General features: G+C 56.3%; 1 protein-coding gene across 1 annotated transcript in view; it reads right to left on the bottom strand.

Annotated features, from left to right (window-relative positions):
* ABLIM2 (actin binding LIM protein family member 2) overlaps window positions 1-21,740 on the bottom strand; it is a 149,997-nt gene that overhangs the window by 22,603 nt on the left and 105,654 nt on the right. The window contains 5 exon segments of the mRNA XM_089911458.1: window positions 10,399-10,540; window positions 11,043-11,095; window positions 12,067-12,186; window positions 17,490-17,543; window positions 18,101-18,202. Coding sequence (XP_089767584.1) covers window positions 10,399-10,540; window positions 11,043-11,095; window positions 12,067-12,186; window positions 17,490-17,543; window positions 18,101-18,202 — 471 coding nt within the window.

Raw genomic sequence — 21,740 nt, 5'->3', positions numbered from 1 at the left:
AAAGGGCCAGTCTGAGACACTGGGCCCTGGATTCCCTGTGGGAACCCCACACCTGGTCTCCCTCCATCGACCACATCCCTGGCTGCTCTGGGGAGCCTAGGACTTTGAGACCACCCAGTGAACCGCTTCAATGCCACGTCTGGAGAGAGCAGAGCGGAAACTCCTGGCTCAGAAGTCCGTGTGGGATGTGCCCCAGAAGGGAGGCCAAGGGGCACAGCCTGGGCCCCCTGGAGGGGCAGGGGACCTCCACCACCCTCAGAAGCACCCTTAGGAGGCCTTTCCCGGCTGCCTGAACTGTCTTTCCATAGCCTGTGGGCCCGTAAAAAGCAGGGGCCATGTCTGATGCATCTGGGGGGTCCCTGTGCCCCACAGCTCAGGCAATAGCACTGGCTCCTGGGAGCCACCAGGCTGCCCGCGAGGGCTCAGAGCAGACGGCGGGTCCCCTCCCTCTGTGTTCACGAGGCTGTAAGCCGGAGGACTGAGCCTCCAAAGGTGAGACGGGCGCTGTGCACAGAACTGCCTGTCCGTCCACCCACCCGCCCACTCCAGGGAGGCCCGCTTCTGAGCACAGGATGCTGGTCGATCCAGGCGCCTGTCTTGTGGGGTGGAGGGTCAGAGAAGACGTTCTGTACAGGTCACACCTGTAGGAAAGGCCTCAGCTGGGGACCTGCCTCGGGGACTTGTTTGTCCCAGGGTAGTCTGTGGGAAGGTTCCAGATGTGGGTCAGGAAGGGCCTTTCACGACATCAAGGGCAGGGTTCTCAAACTGGTTTTAGCCAAGGAGCCCTCTTGTCATAGGAAATCGATGTGAAAACTCCAATACATGAAACAGAGGAGAGCGGAGCTAGAGGAAGAGTAGCAGGGCCAGACGCTCAGGCCAGGCCTGCCGGGCATCCCTCGCCCCTCCTGGTTGCCCTGGGCTCCGCCAGGTAAGTGACCTAGCCAGCTCCTTCCATTTCACAGAAGGGGAACTGAGGCCCGGGGACACAGAGGGACCTGCCCAAGGTCACCCAGCCCTGGAACACAAGACAAGGGCCTCCTGACTTACAGTCCTGAGGTCCCTCCAGGACACACCTGCTTCCCAATTTACACCCAGAGCCAGGCACACTTGGGCATGTGAGGCTGTCGGGCTGAGGATCTAAGGGACCCTCAGCTGAGACCCAGGAGCTCCTGATCAGTCGGGGATGCCAGCGTAGTCTTCTCAAAGTGGCGTCTCCAATAACAAGCTCACCAGCCACGCCTGGGAGCTTGCTACAAAGGCAAATTCTCAGGACCCACCCCAGACCTACAGACTCAGAATTCTGGGGCTGGGGTCCAGTGGTCTGTGTTTTCCAAGCCCTCCAGGGCATTCTGATACACACTAAGGCTTGGAAACCCTTAGGGCCCCGAGAACAACTATGCCCTCACCTCCAGCCTTACCTGCTCTAAACCAGCGGTTCTCTACCTGGATGCACTGCAATCACCTAGCCAGCTTCTAAAATCCCCTGTGCTCAGGCTGCCGGCCTCTGGTCTCACAGTAGGTGTAGAGACCTTACTTCCACTCAGGCCACTTCATCTTCCTCACTCATCAACTATGACTGTCTTCGCTCTTTCTTCTACCTGCCTTGAGTTCCCATATCGGATGGTGTAACAATTTTTGCTTCGATCATCAATGATTTAAGAAACTCATCACAAGAAGGACAGGCTGTTATACTGACCCCTATTTTAACCTGTTTTGATGTTCTTCCTTTCTGAATTTCCGAGCTCTCTTATCACTTCCTTTCTGTTTGGAGAACTGCTTTGAGCCAAGTACGTCTGCGAGTGAAAACTTGTCTTAGTTTTCCTTTGTCTGAGAATGCCTCCATTTTCCATTCATTCCTGAAGGATATTTCCATCCGAGATAGAATTCACATCCACAGCAAATGTCTTTTTGCACGTTAAGTACGTGCCATCTTCCTCTGGCCTCCACGGTTTCTGGGGAGAAGTTGGCTGTCATTTGCGTTGGTGTCCCCGGTAGGGAGTATAATATGTCTTTTCTCTCAGGCTGTTTTCAGTATTATTTTTTTCTGTCTTTAGTTTTTGTAAGTTTAATTATGATGTGTTTTGGTGTGGATTACTTTGAGCTTATTCTACTTGGGGTTCACTCAGTTTCTTGAGCGTGTGAAGTTTATGGCTTTTGCCAAATTTGTTAAGTTTTCAGGCGTTATTTCTTTGAATATTTTTCAGACCCATTCTCTTCTTTCTGGGACTCCAGTGATAGAAGTGTTGTCTGACAGGTCTCTGAGGCTCTGTCCATTCTTTTCTGCTATTTTCTCTCTGCTGTTCAAGTTGGATAATTTCTGTAGTTCTATCTTCAAGTTCACTGATTCTCTCCTCTGACAAATCCCACTATTCTGTTATTGAACCCACCCAGTGAATTTTTGAATCTTGGTTATTTTATTTTTCTTTCCCATAATTTCCATTGGATTCTTTTTTTTATAACTTGTATTTCTTCTGCGAGATTTTCTTTTTTTCTTTTTCATTTGTTTCAAGAGTATTTGCAATTGTTTGTTGAAGCAGTTTTGCGATGACTGCCTTAAAAATCCTTCTCAGGATAATTCCAATATCTGATTCTTTTCCGTGTTAGGACGTGGTGATTGCCTTTTCACATTCAAATAGTTACCTTCACGGTTCTTGGTGTGATGAGTGATTTTCCACTGCATCCTGGACATTCGGATGTTATGTTGGGAGACCTGGATCCTAGCTAAGTTTTCCATGTCAGCAGGCTGTCCCTGTGCTTAGGTTTAACATGTGGGGCATGGCTTATTATGGGCTGTGAGTCCGAAGTCAGTTTAGTTAAAGTGCTCTTCTGGTCTGCTGCGTCCACCTGGCGTTTCCGGTAGCAACCTGGGGTGAAAGGTGCTTCCCTGGTTGCCCCATACCCCGAGGTGGGGGTGGGAGACACCAGCCATGGATGGAGAGTGTTTCCCTGGGCCTATTCTCTAGGCTGCTGGGTGCCAGTGGGCCTTCTGCTGGGTACCAGGGAGGGCAGTCATCTACTTGGTCACCTTGTCCACTGCATGGGAGGTGAGAGACACTGGTCCCGCATATTTCCTCAAGTCCTCAGTTCTCTGGCCAGTCCACCTTCCTCTCTCTACCCTCCAGAGTTCTGTGATTGTCTACTGTCCTACTGTTCTTGGGCCTTTCAGTTGTACTGAGTGGGAAAGAGCAGGGAGAGATCACATCCCTGGGATGCTACCAAGACCCATTAGAATTGGCCTCTCTTGGGATGGGACCAGCCATCAGTAGATTTCTGAGGTCCCAGGATCCAATGTGCAGCCGAGATTGAGAACCACCTGTTTAAAAGGTCCCTTCACGTACTCAGAGATTTTCTTGACCGTCACAAGCCAAGGCATTACACATGAGCCCATTTTACATTTCAGGAAGCTGAGGCCTAGTGAAATTAAGTGACCTGTATAATATCAAATTGTTACTCATGAAGAGGATGAGACAATCTCCCAGGACCCTAGCTTCGGGAACCAGTAACCCTATCTGCTCCAGCAGCTCTGCCCTGGTGAGGGTTTGCAGGCGTGGGAGTCTTCTAGGGAACTGCCTGGCCTGTGGCATTGGCTGGCCTTAAGAGTGTGTGCTGTGTGTATATTAGAGAGAGAGAGAAGGCGCAGCGGGAGAAGGCAGGTGTGCCAGACCTGGACAGGTGGCAGCTGGGTACTCGTGACCCCGAGTTGTATCAGGCCCTGTAACCACTGGACACCTGCCCACGCCCCATGTCCAAGCTCAGCCTAACTAGTCTCCCCGTCACCTCCTCCCAGAAGCCCACCCGTGGCAACCTTGCCCTCAGCATTCTGCTGGGATTGATCTTGGGTCTCCTTGCGTCTGTCCATCTTCTGGGCTGGCTTGTCAGAGGTTAGAGGAGCCACTGGACGGATGGGCAAGGAAAGGCCCCTTGCAGGTGGATGACTATTCCAGGTGCAGCTACAGGCACACGGCTCATCAGAGCATCCAGGATGCTTTGTGGACAACGGTCAGGAAGCCATTTCTCTGGGCAGATCTTTGTCAGTTTCACCGGGATGGTGAACGGTTTTCAGTTCACTGATGTGCGAATATGTAAGCTTGCAGCTGCGTGGCCCTGTGCAGGTTCGGGTCCCCTCTCTGAGCCTCGGCAACCCCGTCTGAGGAAGGAGGGGCTGGGACCCCCTTCAGCCCCTAGGAACATGAACAGGAGGCCCCTTGGGCCGTCTGAGCTTCAGGCTTCAGAAGCAAGCGAGAGGGGTCCACTCACCATGGCTGGCTTGTGGATCTGACCAGCTCTGTGTGACACCCCGGGGCTCAGCCCATAGGATGCCCACGTTTGAGCCCCAAAGCCCGGGTGCCGCCTGCCAGGAGGACTGGAACATCCCCACTTTTACAGACGAGGCAATTCCAAACTCAGAGAAGTTTGCTCTCGTACCCAAGGTCACATAGCAAGTGAGAGGCTAGGATTCAACCCAGCGGGATCGCACCCGCATCTAGCCATCTCTGCTGACCCCTCACGTGATCTCATGCACTCTGTCGCTCCCCCCCTAGCCCCCACCGTGCTGGGGCCCACGAAGGAGGGAAGACCTGGGCACCCGCCACCCCATGGGCACTCACTGGGGGGCTGCTGTGGGCACAGGGGGAGGCACGGGGGGCCCATCTGGACCCTGCTCCCCAGGAGCTAACAGTCCTCAGGGCAGAAAAGGACACACAGGGTCATAGATAAGGTGCTCCCGGCGGGGGTTGGGGGAGGGGAGACAGAGCTCCCAGGTGGGTGGGAACACCTCAAGACCTGGGCAGAGTTGTGTGTAGGGGGACAGAGGAGGCCCTGAGAGCTGTGACCTGGGACGTGGGCTCCTTCCCCCGGACACCTGAGGGTCTCAGGCACTGCCTGCGCCTCTGCCCACAAATCTGAGGCCACACCCTGTCCAGTTCCCCAGCTGGGGGCAAGCCTGCCCATCACGGGGGGCACAGGGACCTTTGCTAAAAGCGAAGAGTCCCAGCCAGCCCCCAGGGAACGGCAGAGGGCTCTGTCCTGGTGCCCCCCTCTCGCACCTGGAGGTGGCTTCTCCTGGGCCAAGGTCCCCTCCCTGACGTCTGGAACCCTCACTGCTCTTGCTGGGGCCGAACGTGAGCAGGGGGCAGAGGGTACTCTGTCCCTCCAGCTGGAGGCCAGGCAGGCCATGCCCTCCTCAGCGGGCTCTGCCCCAGGGGAGTCCCAGCCACCTGCTGGATGCCGGGTGCCGGACGCAAGCCCTCCAGCTCCCTCGGGCCTCTCCCTCCCAGCCTTCCCCCGCCCCCTCTGCTGGCCCGGGCTCTCTCATCCCTGGGCCTCAACATGAAGAACCCACCTTGTTCCTGCCCAGCTGCGAACAGAGGTACCTCCACCCACCTGCGCCAGGACGCCCCGGTCATTCCTGATTCCGCGCCCCCCGCCCCACCCCTCCTCGACTGCTTGCACCAGTCCTGCTGTTTAGACTGTTCAGGGGGGCCTCCCCATGGCTTATCTGGACACCCCAATCCCTTGAGCCCCAGCCCAGCAGCCTCCAGTCTATCCTCTGCAAAGCTGCCCGTCCGTGTCTGAACACATAAAACACATCACCTCATCTCCTGCTCACGGCCCTGGCGCACCGACCCCGGGCCCCAGCAGACAGAGAGGAAAATTCCCAGCATCACGCACAGACCAGCTGTTTCTGGCCGCCCTCTCCCGCCTCCCCACTGGCTTCCTGTTTCCCAAACCGCTGCTCAGAGCACCCCAGGACACCCCCAAAAGACTACCTCCCCCAGAACCCTCCCCCAGCCTGGATGATGGCAATTCCCCTCCTGCCCCGACAGTCCGGCTGAAACCTCAGTCAGAGGCGGCCAGGGCTCTGCTGAGAACCCTTAGGTGCGTCCTCCACTCCGAGGCCAGGACGAGCCCTCCCAAGGCCCATAAAGCCCTCTGTGACCCTGCGCATCCCAGGCTCCAGCCCTTCCGCAGAGCCCAGCAGCCAGGCTTCACCTCTGTCAGGAGGGCTCACTCCCACACCTACCCCTTCAAGCCTGCAGCCCTCAAGCCTGCTCACTTAGCATCTCCCTTCCCCGAGCCATCGGCAGCACCTGGCCCCCCGACCTGCATGCGCCATAGGCCTTACTTTCTAATGTGCTTTCTGTCTGTGTCCCCGCCTCCTCTGGACCGTCAGCTCCTGGGTCTGGGGTGCTGTCTGTTTGGCCTCTGCTCCGGCCCCAGGACCTGTTCAGTGGTCACACCCTGTCTCTGGGCCTTCTCTTGCCTGTCCAAAAATGAGGGCCAGGACTGAGGTCCCGTCAGTGTGATGCTTATGGATCCTGCCCCTGGGGTCCTCAGGTCCCAATGCCCAGACTGAGGATGGCCAACCCCCCCAAAATTCTCATGGGGTTGGCAGACAGCGAATCAGGTCTCTCTCTCTTTCAGCCGTGGACTAAGAAATGTGAGAATGACTTTTTCTTGCCTGGAAACTCCAGAGGACTTAACAGGGGGTGAGGAAAGCCACTTCTGGCCAGGCCTCAAACCTGCTTTCCTCCTGCCAGCAGGGAAGGAAAAGTGGAACAGAGGTGCTGTCTCCCGAGCTTCACACTGGTGGGCACTGGGGGTGGGTGACCCAGGAAGCAATCTCGGATCCCAGCCCCAGACCAGGCCCGGACTGGGTGGGCAGCAGGCGAAGACAAGGGGACGGGACTCCATGGGGACAGACACACAGAGGGTGACGTAAAACCGCAAAACCACAGGCAGGGTGGGCGTGCAGTGGTCCCCACGGGACCAACCATCTGCACTGCCTTGGTCTCTAATGTGCAGCTTTCCTCACCCCGACCTCCAAGCCCGCCCTAATTCCCCTCACGGGCTGGGATTTGAGGGAAGGCCTTATTCCCTTTGGCAGGGTGGGGTCCTTTCCACGGGTCACTGAGCCCTCAGGGAAGGGTCTCCAGCTGGCCTGGGGCTTTGTCTTACTTCAGCACACCTCTGACCACCTGGAGGGGATGTGGGAAACCTCAGAAGGGAGGACAGGGCGTGAAGGGTTAGGAAGGTGGGACCCAGAGCAGCAGCAGGCCGGTCCACAGGGTCTAGACCAGGGGAGGGGGGCCCACACCACCTCGTGTTCTGCTGGGGCAGTGAATCTCATCCTGTAAGACTCAAGACCCTCTTCTTGTAACAGAAAATCAATACCATCCCTTTCCTGTGCAGAAATCAGATTCATCGATAATATAACCTACTACATGCATAGTCCAGATAATGCCCTAAGTGTAGCATAAAGGAAAATGAGCTGTCTGTCATACAATGTGTATTTCAATGACACCTCCTTCGGAGGGGCTGTCAGTGCTGGCTGAGAACCACTGCCATAGCGGAGAGGGATGTCACACTGGTTTGTCAGTTGTCTGCTTCCCTGGGGAACAGGCACTGGGCCATATTCACCACCTCCTCTCCGCTGCCTAGCACTGTGTTCAGCACATAGTAGGTGCTCAGTTAATGTCTGGTGAAGGGGTGGATGAATGACTGAATGATGAATTCAGTCTCAGGTGAGATGTGCTGATGGTGTCATGAGTGGGATGAGGTTGTGCGTGGCCCCGGAGTGCCCACGGAGGACCCCAGGCAGGCGGCGGCAGGGTGCGTGTGCACTTGCTCTCAATGGCGTCTTTGCCTGTCCCAGCTCCCTGCACGCGTCTCTGGGTCAGGGGCTGCTCTTCTCGGTCTCCCCCTCGGTGCCCTACACAGCGTCTGGCACACAGTGGGCGCTCAATAAATACCCGTTGAATTTAATGCATCTCAATTCAACAAACATTTATTGAGCGCCCACTGTGTTGAGCGTCACGATCCTACCCCCCTTGGGTGCGCTACAGATGGATGTCCCAGGGATGCAGGCAGGCGTGCCTTGCCACATGCAAACACTTTGTTCATTAACGGTTGTTTGCAAACGAAACTGGTGTCGATGGACTCACGGTTGGGGGCTACATGGTGAGATTGGAAGGAACCCGAGAAGAGAAGGCGGATACCCCTCTCTTCTCAGTTTAAGAGTGTGCTCATCCCGTCCAAATGTCTCAAGAGGCCGGCAGATAGCAAGGCACGCCTGACCTAGGCATGACCAGCAGCCTGTGTCCTCGCTGCTATTTCCATGCACGTTGGGAAACAAGGCGATGTCACCAGGACAGAAATAAAGGCACAATTGCAATTGTTAGACACAGTGGGTTTCCCGTTCGGAGGAATTGACGTCAGAACATGTGTAGAAAGCGAAGGGATGACAGAACCATTGTCATGGTCATCGTGAGCCTGCATCCCTGAAGGAGGAGGACACACATGCACACACACACACACACACACACACACACACGCAGGTTGTTTGTACTTTGGAGGGTTCGCCCCAGTTAGAGCACGAATTCTAGCATAGGCTTTCCAATTCCTGCTGGCCGGGCGCACCTGGATGGGAGGCGGTCCATTCCCATCCGCGGCTACACCTGCAGCTTGTGATCGGAACACGGCACCAAGGAACGGGGCCGACAAACAGACCTTGAAGGTGTGTGACTGGCCAAAACACTTGCGCAGCCTCCGCGTCTCACAGGGCCTACCGCCTGGGGGACGCCTGGGACGACCGCAGGGCGCCTCGTCCAGCACATGCAGACGAGGAAGCAGTGCACAGAGGTGAGGAAACACGAACGGGTCAGCGCGGCACAGGGAGGTCCCCACGGGGCGGCCCGTCTCCTGCCCAGGCTTCTCCCCAGATGGTGTCCCCACCTCCCTAAGCCCCAAGCCACAGGCAGACCAGAAGGTAAGTGGGACTCCCTGGGGACAGCAGCTGCCCCCCTGAGGAGAGACAGCGCGGGGAGCTGCAGATGTAGGCCCACCCACCTCCCAGCAAGGGAAGGACTGAAGCTAGAAAAGACCACCCTGAGGACCCCAGACAGTCCTTTCCTGGGTGCTCTCGAGTCCCGGGGCTAACGCTTTGGTGCCCTCAAGGCATGGGGGCTACTGGGGGCTGCTGGCCGGCTGGCGAAGCAGGAGCAATCCACCTTCCAAACTCAATTGCGTTAGGAAACACAAAGTTCAAAACAGAAAAGGCCATGGTCAAGGCCAGTGTCCGGGGGCCACATGCAAGTCCTGCATTACCCCTCACCCCTCACTCTGCCGCTGGTGGGATGGGCAGCCTGCCTCGGCCCTTCCAGATCCTAAGCAGGAGAAGCACGCCTCCGTTTGGACGAGACCCTCTGGGGGACTCTCCGGTGTGACCTTCCAACGGGGATGTCAGCCCTGTGCTCCGGCTCTGGATCCCATTTAGAGAGCAGAGGCCCAGGCGGACGGGGCCCGGGGCACACAGACATCTGCTTACAGAGATCACACACAAAACGACACACGCTTTCCCTGTTTAGACATCTTCTTTAACAAGTGATCACCTCCACGCTTCTCACCCTCTTCCCACGTCGGAGCACACGCACTTTCATTTGCGAGACGGTTTACAGTCACGAGAACGGTGGTGATGACGATGAGCATCTACTACGGGCCCGGCCAAGTGCTGGCTGCACACGTGGCACCTCCTCCGGGTCTCTAACGACCCCGCCGGGCACACAGGTGAAAATGGGGCCCAGCGAGTGGTGAGCCAACATTTGAACTCAGGTCTGTCTTACGGCAAAGCCAGTGTCTTTCCTTGGCTTTCTCACGTCCACAACCATCCCCTCCTGGCCTCTGCTTCCAAGCTAAGCCTCCAGCTTGTCCACAGAAACCCACCCACAGCTGCTGAGACCCAAAGACTCTGCCCACCATCCACCGCGGGCATCAGACGGCAGCTTGCTGTCGTTTCCGCCTATAATTTACAGCCTCTGGACGTGAAGAATGTTATATGGGGAGTTTGGCCCGGCATCTGAAGGTCACGCCTACTGCAGCTTCACGACCCCCCGGATCAGGCAGACGGGGTCTTTGTCTCCTGCACTCCCTGAGGATCTGTAGTCCCAGCTCCCGGCCCCTCGCCCAAGATGAGCACAGGAGACACGATAATGCCGTTCTCGGCTCCGAGTCTGGACTCGCCCCCCTGGACCATGCTCCTGTCCGCTCCGGAGGGAGCCGGGCCCTCAACTTCCAGCCTGGCAGCCTGCAAGCCCTTTTCCCAAAGGAGCCCAGGAGCCTGAGTTGGCCTTCTGCCCTCTTGCCGGCTCTGGAGAGTTCCGGGAGACGCTGGCGTGGCCCTTGGGCAGCAGGCTGGCTGAATCAGGGTGTCACCAAGGGAAGCCAGCACACGGCTACTGGTCTGCTTCCTACCGGGCTTGCCATTCTGTATGTGGGTTTGCTCTCGTAGTTTTTAATGAGCAAGGCTTAGTTCTGGGGGGGATTGGCTCGAGGTTGTGGGCCCCTTTTCTGTAAGGACTTTCATGCCACACTGACAGCTCCTTGCTCAAAAGAACCACTCACGTGAGTAAATGTTGTCCCCTGGCATCGTCTGGAGAGGGCCTCTATCAGTCCCGCTACTGTGGGCCAAAGACTGGCTGTCTAGGTCTGGAGAGTTGGTCCTAGTGTCTCCGTCCCCCTTGAGAAGTAGCCAGTTGGTCTTCTGCTGAGAAAGAAAACAGAAGTGAATTTTGAGGTCACCTGCAGTGGCATCGCCCCACTTTACAGAGGAGGAAACTGAGGCTCAGGAAGGTCAGGGCCCACATGGCTTCACAAGGGGACAGTAGGGTAAGCCAGCCTTGGGCTCTTTCCACACACACCTACCTTCCTTAAAAGACAAGCAAAGGGGGTCTTACCTCTTGAGCCCGGGTGGGCGGGCAAACTCAGCCCATGGGCCAAACCCTAAAATATGCATTTTGATTTGTTTTCCTTTCTTATCAGACATCTCCTTGGTTCTAGAACCATGACCAAGTTACACGGCATAGAATGAGGACTTTGGTAGTAGACGTGCTAGTCCTAACTGTGAGGGGGCTGGCAGCACCACCTCTTCGATTTGGTCCCCGTTCCATGTGGCCCTGCCTAATCCCTAAGAAGCACAACCTAAGGGGAGGAGCCTGAGGCTTGAAGCTGGAGAAGTCCCCACAGAACCAGGTCTGCCCCTGCATTACCTTCCTGTTATCCGCGTCGAAACTTCCGTCCTCCCCATCTGATCGCCGCCCGGCTGGAAGGGAAAAATCAATGTCAGGGCAGCGCACCACAGATTCTGGGTTTGCATGTGTCAGTTCCCACTTCACAGTCATGCTCAAAGATGGAAAATAATCAAAGAAAAGTCGCCAGCACTCGTACTTTTAAGGGCTGAGGAACCAGACCAGCTGGCGAAGGTCCCCGCAGGAATGTGGCCTGGGGAGTGCCCGGGGCCTTGCACAGGATGTGCTAAATCAAGAGCAGATGTGCGAAGTGATGCCTCATTTACATTCCAGCCAACCACCCTGCGGCCACTTGGCATTTCGAAGAACATACTTTCTATCTTCCAAGTTCAAAGGAACAGAAGGGCCCGGCGATCCAGCCCCTACTGGGTCAGACTCAGCTGGGTGCGTCACGGACATTACTGCTCATCCCCACCTGACCCATTTCACAGATCAGAGGACTGAGGCTCAGAGACATGACGCGCCTTTCTCAAGATCACGGATCAGCGGGTGGCAGAGGCTGGCGTTTGAACCCAGGCCGTCTGACTCTAAGCCCTTCCTCTGTCTGCCCCACCTCACTGCTCGCAAAACACAAAAAGGTGAGTGAGCTATGCCACTGGGAGAATTCCACGCAGAGCAGTAAAGAGGGTACAACGTACAACCAGAGGTGTGCTCTATGGAACAGAGCAAGCAAACGTCTGTTATTCAGCAGACTACCTAGAGCTGAGTCAAGAGGTGTCTGTATTCTCCATTTGCCTGTTTGGGGATGGGGGGTTGTCACTCAGCCGGGCTGACATTATCTCCAACCAAGCATGATGAGATAAATCACACGAGGGCAGGTTGACGGTTCTCAGCATCCAGTTCGGTAAAGACCCATACTGTGCCTCCCAAGGTAAATCACTGACCCGCATGCAAGGAACGATGAAAGGAGAGACCCCAGTGTCCTTCGCCACCTGCCGCAGAGACCGAGGCCATAGTAAGGACATGCCAAGGGTGGGCTCCTTACCTGCAGCCTGCGGAGGGCTCGGACCTTCTAGCCTTTTGGAGCACCCTGCCTTGTGCACCACCAAGGACAAGACAGACATCAGGCCCGAGAGCTTGGAAATTGGGGATTGGGCTACAGGACCTTGACGAGATAAGGCCACAAGTGAAGATGGTTCTGGATACACTGACATTTCATTACTCCCGACGGCCACCTGTTTCTCCGTCTCCCAGGAGAGACAGTGGTTTTCAAAGTGAAGATAAAAACCCTGCCGGGTCTACTTGCAGAGGCAAAGTGATGACAAGCCTGCGTGCGGGGCACCGTGCAGGAGGGGCAGGGAGCAGGGGGCTCAGAGGGACGCATGCCCGTCAGCGTAGGCTCTCCTGTTTCCTGGACAACGGCTGTCGCCAGGCAGTGGAGCCTTGAGCGTCTGACCGTGCATCGGCCGGGATTCTTGGCAGCTGCGCTGTCGCCCCAGGGACATCGGGCCGGCGGCTACTTGGAGCTCTAAGACCACTGCCCTCGTCCAGCCCAGAGAAGGCCTCCAGGGCCAGGTCTGCTGGTAAAAGTAAGCTAGCTGGATCCTTGAACAGCCCACAGAGGCCCCCGAATGGACCGAATGGACAGCCACACTTGGGGTAATTTGCAAATGCAAAAACAATTAAGTGGCTCCCACCAAAGGGCTTTTGGGAATGTGAGATCCCAGCGGCCCTCCTGGGTCCGAGGACTTTCCATAGCCTCGGGGAGCACATTGGGCCAGACAAACGCTGCCTGTAGAGCTACCTCAGGGCTTAAAGAAGGGCCCCACCTCCAAAAAGGGGGGTATCCCACCAAGATTTAGCCAGTTTTCTCTGCAAACGCCACCAGCTCCACGAGGTGTGCACAAGCTAACCAGACTCAAACCAAGGGCTTTCCAGAGCCCCAGTCTCTGCCAGTCCGCAAAACACCCAACGGATTCTCTCGAGAAATGGAGCACGGCTAGGAAAACAGAGGAACCCGGAGCTTTGTGTTATTTTCGGGCTGCTTCCTTAACAGCTCTGAGCCTCAGTTTCCTGATCTGTAAAATGGGCAAATGATGCCCCCCCCTCCAATTTACGAGGATCGCATGAGATAACACGCAGGTGCTGTCACATGATGGGGAGCTCAGCTTACACGTTTGGAATATTAGGAATAAAACGAGAGGCTAACCGGGCCGCTAATTTGTAACATGCCGTTTCAGAGTCTCGGGAAAAGACAGATCAATTCAGGACAAGCAGAGAAGTCGAGTTGCGTGTGTCTTTCCTATCACACAAGGCAGCTCCTTCCGAGCCCTGGAAAGTATTTACCAGTGAGTACCCTTTTGGGAAAGGCTGAGTCCGACTCCCTGCGTCCCTTGGGACCTTTATAGGGAGCGTCCCAATGAGAGGGGGAGGTCTCTAATTTTCTTTCTGGATACAGGGCCATTCCCTTTCCTCCCATCCCCAAACCAAAATGAGACCCGACCCCACTACAAAGGAATCCCAGAGACACATGAGATGTGATTAATTCCCGTCTTAAACCAGGCGCCAAAGAAAGAGCTGAGAGTACAGGCTACATGGGTCGCCTTTACCGTCTGGCGTGGGTGGGCAGCTCTGGGAGGTGGGAGCGAGCCCCCAACCGTCTGCAGGTGTGGGAGGTGGTGAGACACCACCCCTGCTTCTTGGGCCTGCGTCTCCGCACACATTGCCATCTGATGGCTCACGTGCGCTTACCAAGGAAACAAAACGTCTGTCCGTGCAGCTGGACAGTGAGCTTCCTGGGGAATTTGGGGGAGACATTACTTTTTCCTCTTGAATTCACTTTAAACAGTCTAAAAACTGGGCCAGCTTCACTCCATTGAGAGGAAAGTCCCTGCTCTGTGCCAAGCATCACGGGGCCTCATGCAGAGCCCCTCGAAGCCAGAACCCCATTCTTCAGAGCGAGAGACGGAGCTGGCAGGGGAGCGGCTGCGGCTGGAATCCTGTCTGCCTCCCAAAGAATCCTGGGTTCAACACTGCGATTGATTCAGGACCGTTCGAAAGACACCCAAAATGTCCCCATAGCAGCTGGACCTTTAGCGGGTGGTGGGAGGTCCCCCGCACCCCACCTCCCAGCCCGTCCAACGCCCTCTGCTGGTCCTGAAGCATCTCTGCCTGACGGGATGTGGTTCTTCCTTCCCTTTATTCTTATTTCCCATTCAGTTCCTTTGCTTCCTTTCTTCCCTTTCTTATTCTTTTTTGAAGCCATTAAATTGTAACCAAGTAGAATTGGAACTAAGGTAATCTAAGAAAACACTATTGGTTCCTAATGATGCAAAATGATATAAAATAAGAGTGGTGGGTTCAGGGGTCAGGCAGACCTGGTGCGACTTGGCCATCGACGGGTCACTTTGTGGCCCTGGCCTTAGTCTCCTTGTCTATAATAATACCTGCCTCAGGGCTGTGTTGAGATGAAACCCCAGCATGACCATCCTCATGCTGGAGGCTCATTTCCCAAAAACACCAATGGGACTAGAGCACCAGAGAAGAGTGTTGCTAATTTAAAAAAAAAAACAGAACAAAAAACAACAACTTTTGATGAGTTGGAAATAAAAAGTTGAAAAGTAAATACATTAATTAAAAAGCGTAACATTTTAAAACTCACTGAGAATATTATCTTAAGCTAATTAAATGGTCCAGGAACTCGACATCATCACCCGGAGTTTGTTTCCGGAAAGTCTGGCTACTAAAAGGATGGGTTCTCCTGAGGTGATCCTGAGGTGTGTGCTTCTCTCCCTTGACAGATGAGGGGACGGTCAGTTTGCTGAGATGGGGGTTGGTGGCTGGCTGCACGTGGGCTTTAAACACACACGTGCACACTCACACTCACGCATGCTCACACACACGCATGCTCACACTCATGTATGATGCACACATGCATGCCCCCCACCCCAATGCACTTCTGCCCGGATATGGTCCAGCTCGATGGGGCAAATCTTGTAAAATTAAGACATCTCAAATCTATTGGAAATCAAATGCATCCCATCACATCCATTATGTCCTTAGTTTATTTTTTTGGCCGTGCCACACGGCATGCGGGATCTTAGTTCTCTAACCAGGGATGGAACCCAAGACCCCTCCCGTGGAAGCACGGAGTCTTAACCACTGGACCGCCAGGGAAGTCCCACATCCGTTATGACCTGACGGTTGTCTAAGGAAAGCTGGTGGAGAGGACTACACTGCACCCGTGAGCACTAACTTCATTCATGGCCCATTTATAGTCAAGCAGGGACAGACTGCATTCATGTTCGTCCCCACGACGTGGCTGAACGCGTGGCAGAGAGCAGGCGCTCTATAAAGTTTATTTCATAAAATAATCAGTAAACCCACATTCTAGAATGCTAAGAGGGTTTGGGTCATTGTTCAGGGTTCAGTCAAAGAGGAATTCACTTGCCTTTGGATAGAAGAGGTGTTTCTATCCAGATTAAAAAAGAAACACAAAGATTGCCCCTGGTAAGAGTAAACGAGGACTTCCCTGGCAGTCTAGTGGTTAAGACTCCGCGCTTCCACTGCAGGGGGCGCGGGTGCGATCCCTGGTCGGGGAACTGCGATCCCTGGTCGGGGAACTAATATCCCGTGTGCCGTGCGGCATGGCCAAAAAAGAGAAACCGAATCTCCACTGCACGATTTGGTTAAGGGCCTTACTGTCAGAAGTCCTTTGTCTGAGATCGGGCTCCGTCAGATGCTCGTGAGCAATTTCCTAATCTGATTTACTGCCTATTCCCCTCCCAGGGGCTGGCCCTCCGACCCTGTGTATGTACGTGATGTGTTAGCTAGTGGCTGATAAAAGGCCGAGTCAGTCAGTCCTTCCTGTGGACGCGGACAATACGCACAGCCTCTTGGCTGCAGTATGGGTGCCACGATGGAAAGACACCGCTCTGCGCCTGCTCCTTCCTTCCTGTGCCTCAGTTTCCCCACTGGTAACACAGGGAGCTAGTCTGGACCACCTCTGAGGGCCCTGGAGTCTACGCGTCCTTTCCTCTCCGATCCCTCGGGAAGATCTGTGCTCCCTGCTTCTCCGACTGAGAGGCAACGGTGAAAGGCATCGCCTTGCGGAAACCCAGGAGTTCCCATTCATCTTTTTCTTTCTTGGGAAGAGGAAGAAATACACAAGGCATAGGGCCTATTGCAGTCAAGGGGAAAATTGTAAAACACACATGCGCAACTAAAGCACGGATTTGTCAGTAAGTCACAGAAAACACACTTTTATAGATTCCACCCAACAGTGTCCATCCAGTTGTCAACGGGGGACGTGGCTGTTTTTTGGGTGCATCTGGACAAGGTCTTTAAGTATGGGGATCCCTCTTCCCATCACTCTAGTGTCTTAATAACAATCCCCATCACGTGCACCGCATTTGACAGTTTAGAACATGATTCCACGTTCATTATCCCATCCGGTCTTCACAACCAGCCTGTGAAAAGGGCCGAGTGGAGGGTCGGTCCTGTTTTGCAGATAAGGAAACAGAGGCTCAGGATGGTGAAGCAACAAGCCCCAAATCAACAGAAATTCTGGGACGAAACAGAGGTGAGACCTGGAGCCTTCTAGTCCCTGTGCACCTGTTCCCTGCAGGCTCAGGTGGAGCGGAGGTGGCTGGTCACCCCTGAGAGGGAAACTGGGGGGTGAGAGATGCCCTTGGAACCAAGCATCTCCAGCCCCTATTTGCTGATGCAAGAAATCCCTTTAACCAAAGGCTAAGTCATTTATTCTATCATCAGAAATTCTCAAAACACAGGACTCGGGCTTCCCTGGTGGCGCAGTGGTTGAGAGTCCGCCTGCCGATGCAGGGGACGCGGGTTCGTGCCCCGGTCCGGGAAGATCCCACGTGCCGCGGAGCGGCTGGGCCCGTGAGCCATGGCCGCTGAGCCTGTGCGTCCGGAGCCTGTGCTCCGCAACGGGAGAGGCCACAACAGTGAGAGGCCCGCGTACCGCAAAAACAAGAACAAAAACAAAAACAACACAGGACTTAAATTCTCATGGAGGAATAAACGACTGATTCTGGTTTGTCCTGTTGTACAAAGACCAGGCTGCGTCAGACTGTGGTCCAAGCACCTCCGTCCCTCATCGTCTTGGCTAAAGTCAGTCTGGCTGCCTCTCTCAAAGTAGCGTCCCTGAAGCCACACACCGAGACCAGCTCTTGGTTACAAATCCCCATCCCCAGCCCGGCCCACGTGTGTTAGCCCCGGGTTTAGACACACAGAGGTGTCCTCAGTAGGACACACCCTTTGCTGTAATTTATGCAGGGGCCTCTCGGGAGCCTACCGGCAAATTTGCACCTAATGTTTAGACTGCGGGGCCTCCGAGGTACCCTCCCCATCATGTGTCAGAACACAACAACAGGAAGCATTCAGTAGCAAAGGCACTGACAGGCATGCAGGGCAAACACAGCAGCAGAGGAATCCGACTGTATGTACCATGCTGCTTGTAGATGGGGGGTTTCCTATAGATGTTATCTTTGACGCCAGTGTCTGGGAAAGAAGAAAGAAAAAAAAAAAAAGGAGAGAACAGCAGGGTGAGCAAGCAAATTTTGATGGTTTCCATCCTACCGCTTCGCTTTTGTGTCAGCAGCAATCCGTCACCCAGATTTAGAGTCCCCAGCAAGGATCTGGCTCCCGCCCCGGAGACTGGCACCCAGGCCTCACACTGCACGTCAGCCTCGCTCAGCCCCGATGCCACCCGCTGTGTGAAGGGGGCAGAGGGACAGAGGCGGCTGGAGCGGGCGTCCAGCGACGACTGTGACCCGGTCAGCCCCCCTCTCTCCAGCCCGTTCTCGGGGGGGCAGCCACGCCTCCCTGGTGCTTGTGGAGATTCAGGAGAAACTCAAACACGTGCCAGTTTGGGGATGCGCACACCCATCTGTGGACTTTTAAAGCATCTCGGAATTTAGGGGTGAGGGAGACGGGGAGGCTCGGGGAGCACGCCACCCCCGAGAGGCACGGCAGCCCGCTCCCACCCCCCTGCCCCGACAGCTCAGGGGCGGACAGACGGTCTGCCTGGCGAGCGGCCGTGTGTCCTGGGCGCCTACCTGGGACGTGGAAGTGGCGAGGAGCCTGCTGGTAGGTGGAGGGGGGAGGCTTGCTGTCTGAGAGCACGGAGAGGCTGGAGGTGCTCCGGCCACTTTCACTGCCTCCAGACGGGAAAGCAAAGCCGGCAGACAGAAGGCGGGAAGGGAAAAGCAGAGGAGAGCAATTCAAGCATGAAAGTGAGCCCCTCTCCGCTGCCCAGGGAGAGGGACCCTCACCGACACGTCCAGGTGGGCCCCACGGCTTGTTAATCCAACCTCGAGGGACCCCCTTCGCTGGCCCCGTGGTGAGGGAACAGGTACGCCCAGGGCAGAGCCCCTACTCGTTCCCAGTTCCTGCAAGTCTGGCCTGGCCGTCGGCAGAGCTCCCTCTCCTTGGGGCGGGTACAGCCCACTGCTGCCCTGCCGTGGCTGCCATTGGAACCCAGAAAGTCACAAATTCACCAAAAGTAAGCATCCCCCCACGCCCACGTCCTGAGTATCCTTGCGTAACAAAGATGCTGATTTCTTGGAGAATTCACAAACTAGCCATTCAGAATCGGGGTGAAAGGGCTAGAATTCAGCTACATCTGTCCTGAAGAGCCACTGCGTAAAATCCGATCAGCCACGGGAGAATAAGGGGCCACTGCTGTTTATCAGCTGCCAGGTTCCCAAGTAAAGCAGTTTTTTTTGCCCAGTTAAATGGAAAGAGTCTGATTCTGGCCCCGGGTTTTATCCCGTCGGGATTGTCATTTCTGTTCTGCGAACAAGGTTGGATTATCAAGTCACAAATTTAGACAGCCGTGGTCACCCGCCGATCCTACCTGCCCCCCACCACGCCTGCCGAGGGATGGGATGGCACACAGGGGGTGACGGGCGTTGGACACGGCACGAAAGGCATACGGCTCCTTTTAGCGAGACACGCAAAGGCACAGCGCATTTCCTCCCCTTCAGCCCCAGGAAACCCTCGCCGCGTTATGTGACAGCTTGGCAAAGGGAAGCGGACACCCCTGACGTGAGAATACCCCCGGTTGGGAGCCGCAGGACCCCGAGGTGACGTGGTGATGAGGCAGACTGAGCGCTGGGCCCAACCTGGAGGTGGGCTAATGGGGGGAGACGCAGTAGCCGGGCTCGTGGGGGACGCGCTTGCCTGGCGGAGGGGTGCGCCGAGGGCAAAGCGGGGCCCGCGGGGCAGGGGGGCTCAGCAGACCACAGCCACGGCCTGAACCAGGCTGAGGCCACACGGGGGCCGCTGACTACAGCTTGAGCATCTCCCTGGGGGCGGCACCAACTTCGCCTGTCGGCGTGGATGGAGCTTCAGGTAGATGACTGCCCCCCTGTTCAGGGCACGAACCCTGCTTTTCCCCTAGCTGCCGCCTTCCAGCACGGCACAGAGCCTCCTGGAGCCTCGAGCCAGGCCAGACTCCTGCACCCGGGGAGACCACACCCACGGGCACGTAAAGAAAACCTCAGATCCGTTCTGCTGGCCGTGGCTCATGCATCTCCAGGGGCAACGGAGCGTGGTGGAAGCAGGGGCTTTACATTCATCTGCTCGGACCCCGGGGCAGCCGAGGACGCTCACTTAAGGTGGCACCGCTGTGCCGGGCACGTCTTGACCCAGCTTCCAGTGGCCTGTTTCTCTCCAACCCTGCCCAGGTGGCTGGAGTCTCTAACGTGTCACGGGACTCCTGCCCGCCCCCCCGCCTCAGTCCCCTGGCCCACCGTGCAGTGTCTGACCTCACAGGCAAAACTCTGTGTGTGTGTGTGTGTGTGTGCGCGCGCGCGCGCGTGCACGCACATACGCACACACGTATCTGAGGAGGCCCACGGCTTTCACCAGGGTCAGGAGGCACCATGCGGTGGCCACACTGGGCTCTCAGGCCCACCTTACACCTGCCATCCAGGGGCCTCTACACCGGTCAACGAACTCCTAAGACCTTGGACCTGACCCAGGATGCCTCTGCTGGCCTCCCCTTCTCCCCCATCCCCTTCTGGACTTCCTTTCCAACCCTCCCCACCTGTGCAGACCCTTCCTGGGTCAAGGCTCAAGTGCAAAGCCCTTCCAGAGAACACAGCCCAGCTGACCATTCCCTTCTCTGGACACACACCTGCCTGCCCGTTCACCGTGTTGTTAAATCATCACCAAATGCACCCTCACATAGACCCTACATGGGGTCTCCCGCAGCACTTTGCTCACGACAGCCCGGCGGCCACACCACCACGACTGCCTTTTGCAGGGGCCGGTGTCCTGGTGAGGCCCGGCCTCAGGTGCTGCTCTGAGGGCCAGCTTATCCCGTGGGTCTTGGGGGCAAAACCCCCAACCACTGATGTCACCGGGGATGGGGGAAAGCCAGAGGTCACCCAGCCAAGCGGCAACTTTGAAAAGGCACGGAGCCCCTCGGGCCAAGTGCGTGGCTTCTCCTGGAGATGGGTCAGGACCGAGGCCGCTTCTGACCTCTGCCAGGGAGGGGCCCTCAGCATCCTCAGGGAGACGCGAGGATGCCGGGAAGGGGACCTCTCAGAGCCGGGGAGCCCCTGGCCGGTGAGCGGCCACCTCGCCTGTTTGTCCAAATTGATGCCTTGTTGCAAAGCAGTTCCGGGCAGCACGGAGCCTTCCTGCGGACCCCAAGTATTCCCTCCATTACTTTACGTACCACCGGCGCGTTGCCATGCAGGTGTTGTCTAAACGCCTTACTTTATTTGGGTTTCACCCGTTTTCCCCTTTTGTATCTGAGGATCCGTCCAGGACACCAGGCGACACTGGTCCTCACGCGTCCTCAGGCTCCCCTGGGCTGTGACCGTTCCTCAGACTCTCCTTGCGTTTCACGGCCTTGGCAGTTTTGAGAAGTGCTGGTCGGTGTTTCGCAGACGGTCCCTCGGCTGGGGTTCGTCGGATGCTTCATGGTTTGGGAGGAAGAGCACAGAGGGGAGGCACCCCCTCTCATCACGTCAGGAGCACCGCCACCCACGTGGCCGACCACTGCGATTGACCTTGACCCCGCGGCCGAGGTCGTGCTGGCCAGGATTCTCCCCGTCCAGCTCCTCCCACACCCCCACTCTGTGCTCTTTGGGAGGGAGCCGCCGTGCACAGCCCACACCTGACACGGGGCGGGGGGCCCCTCCTGGAGGGTGGAGGGTCCGCGTGAATGATTGGGGATTCTTCTGCCGGGAGTTTGTCTCTTCTCCCCCAGTTACTTATTTATCCAATCGTTCCTTTATATCGGTGTGGACGCGCGGACGTTTGTACTTTGCTTTACGATCCAACACCATGTCCTTCATTCTGCTGCTCAGCTGTCCCAGCTCTGCCCTCGGGAGCCCCCTCACTTGCTCCTGTGGATCTGCTCAAGGTGACCAGAGGCGAGGCCAGCCCCCAGCTCCTTGCAGGGACCCCATGGGTCACCAAGACGTGGGTGGGTTTCCACCTGCCCCTCTCACTGCCACGTGCCACCTGAGTCAGCCACAGCCACCAGGTGGAGGGCCCCAGAATGGGGGCGAGATGAAGAGATGGCTACGGGCGCAGCGGGTGGGTGGGGGAGTGGCCTTGACCTGAGGTTCCGCATCTGCAGCCCCTCCTATCCCTCTCACGCCCTGTCGGGAGCAGGCTCGGCAGTCACTTCCCGTCACTGCCCAGCAAGACGGTTTCGGCAGCATCACTTCCGCTTGC

Source organism: Delphinapterus leucas, chromosome 5 (assembly GCF_059928025.1).
Source record: "Delphinapterus leucas isolate spDelLeu-1000000601 "Yukka" chromosome 5, BTC_Dleu_Yukka2, whole genome shotgun sequence".
Classification (NCBI taxonomy): Eukaryota; Metazoa; Chordata; class Mammalia; order Artiodactyla; family Monodontidae; genus Delphinapterus; species Delphinapterus leucas.
Note: the sequence above shows the minus strand (reverse complement) of the source record. Positions and strands in the feature narration are given on the sequence as shown.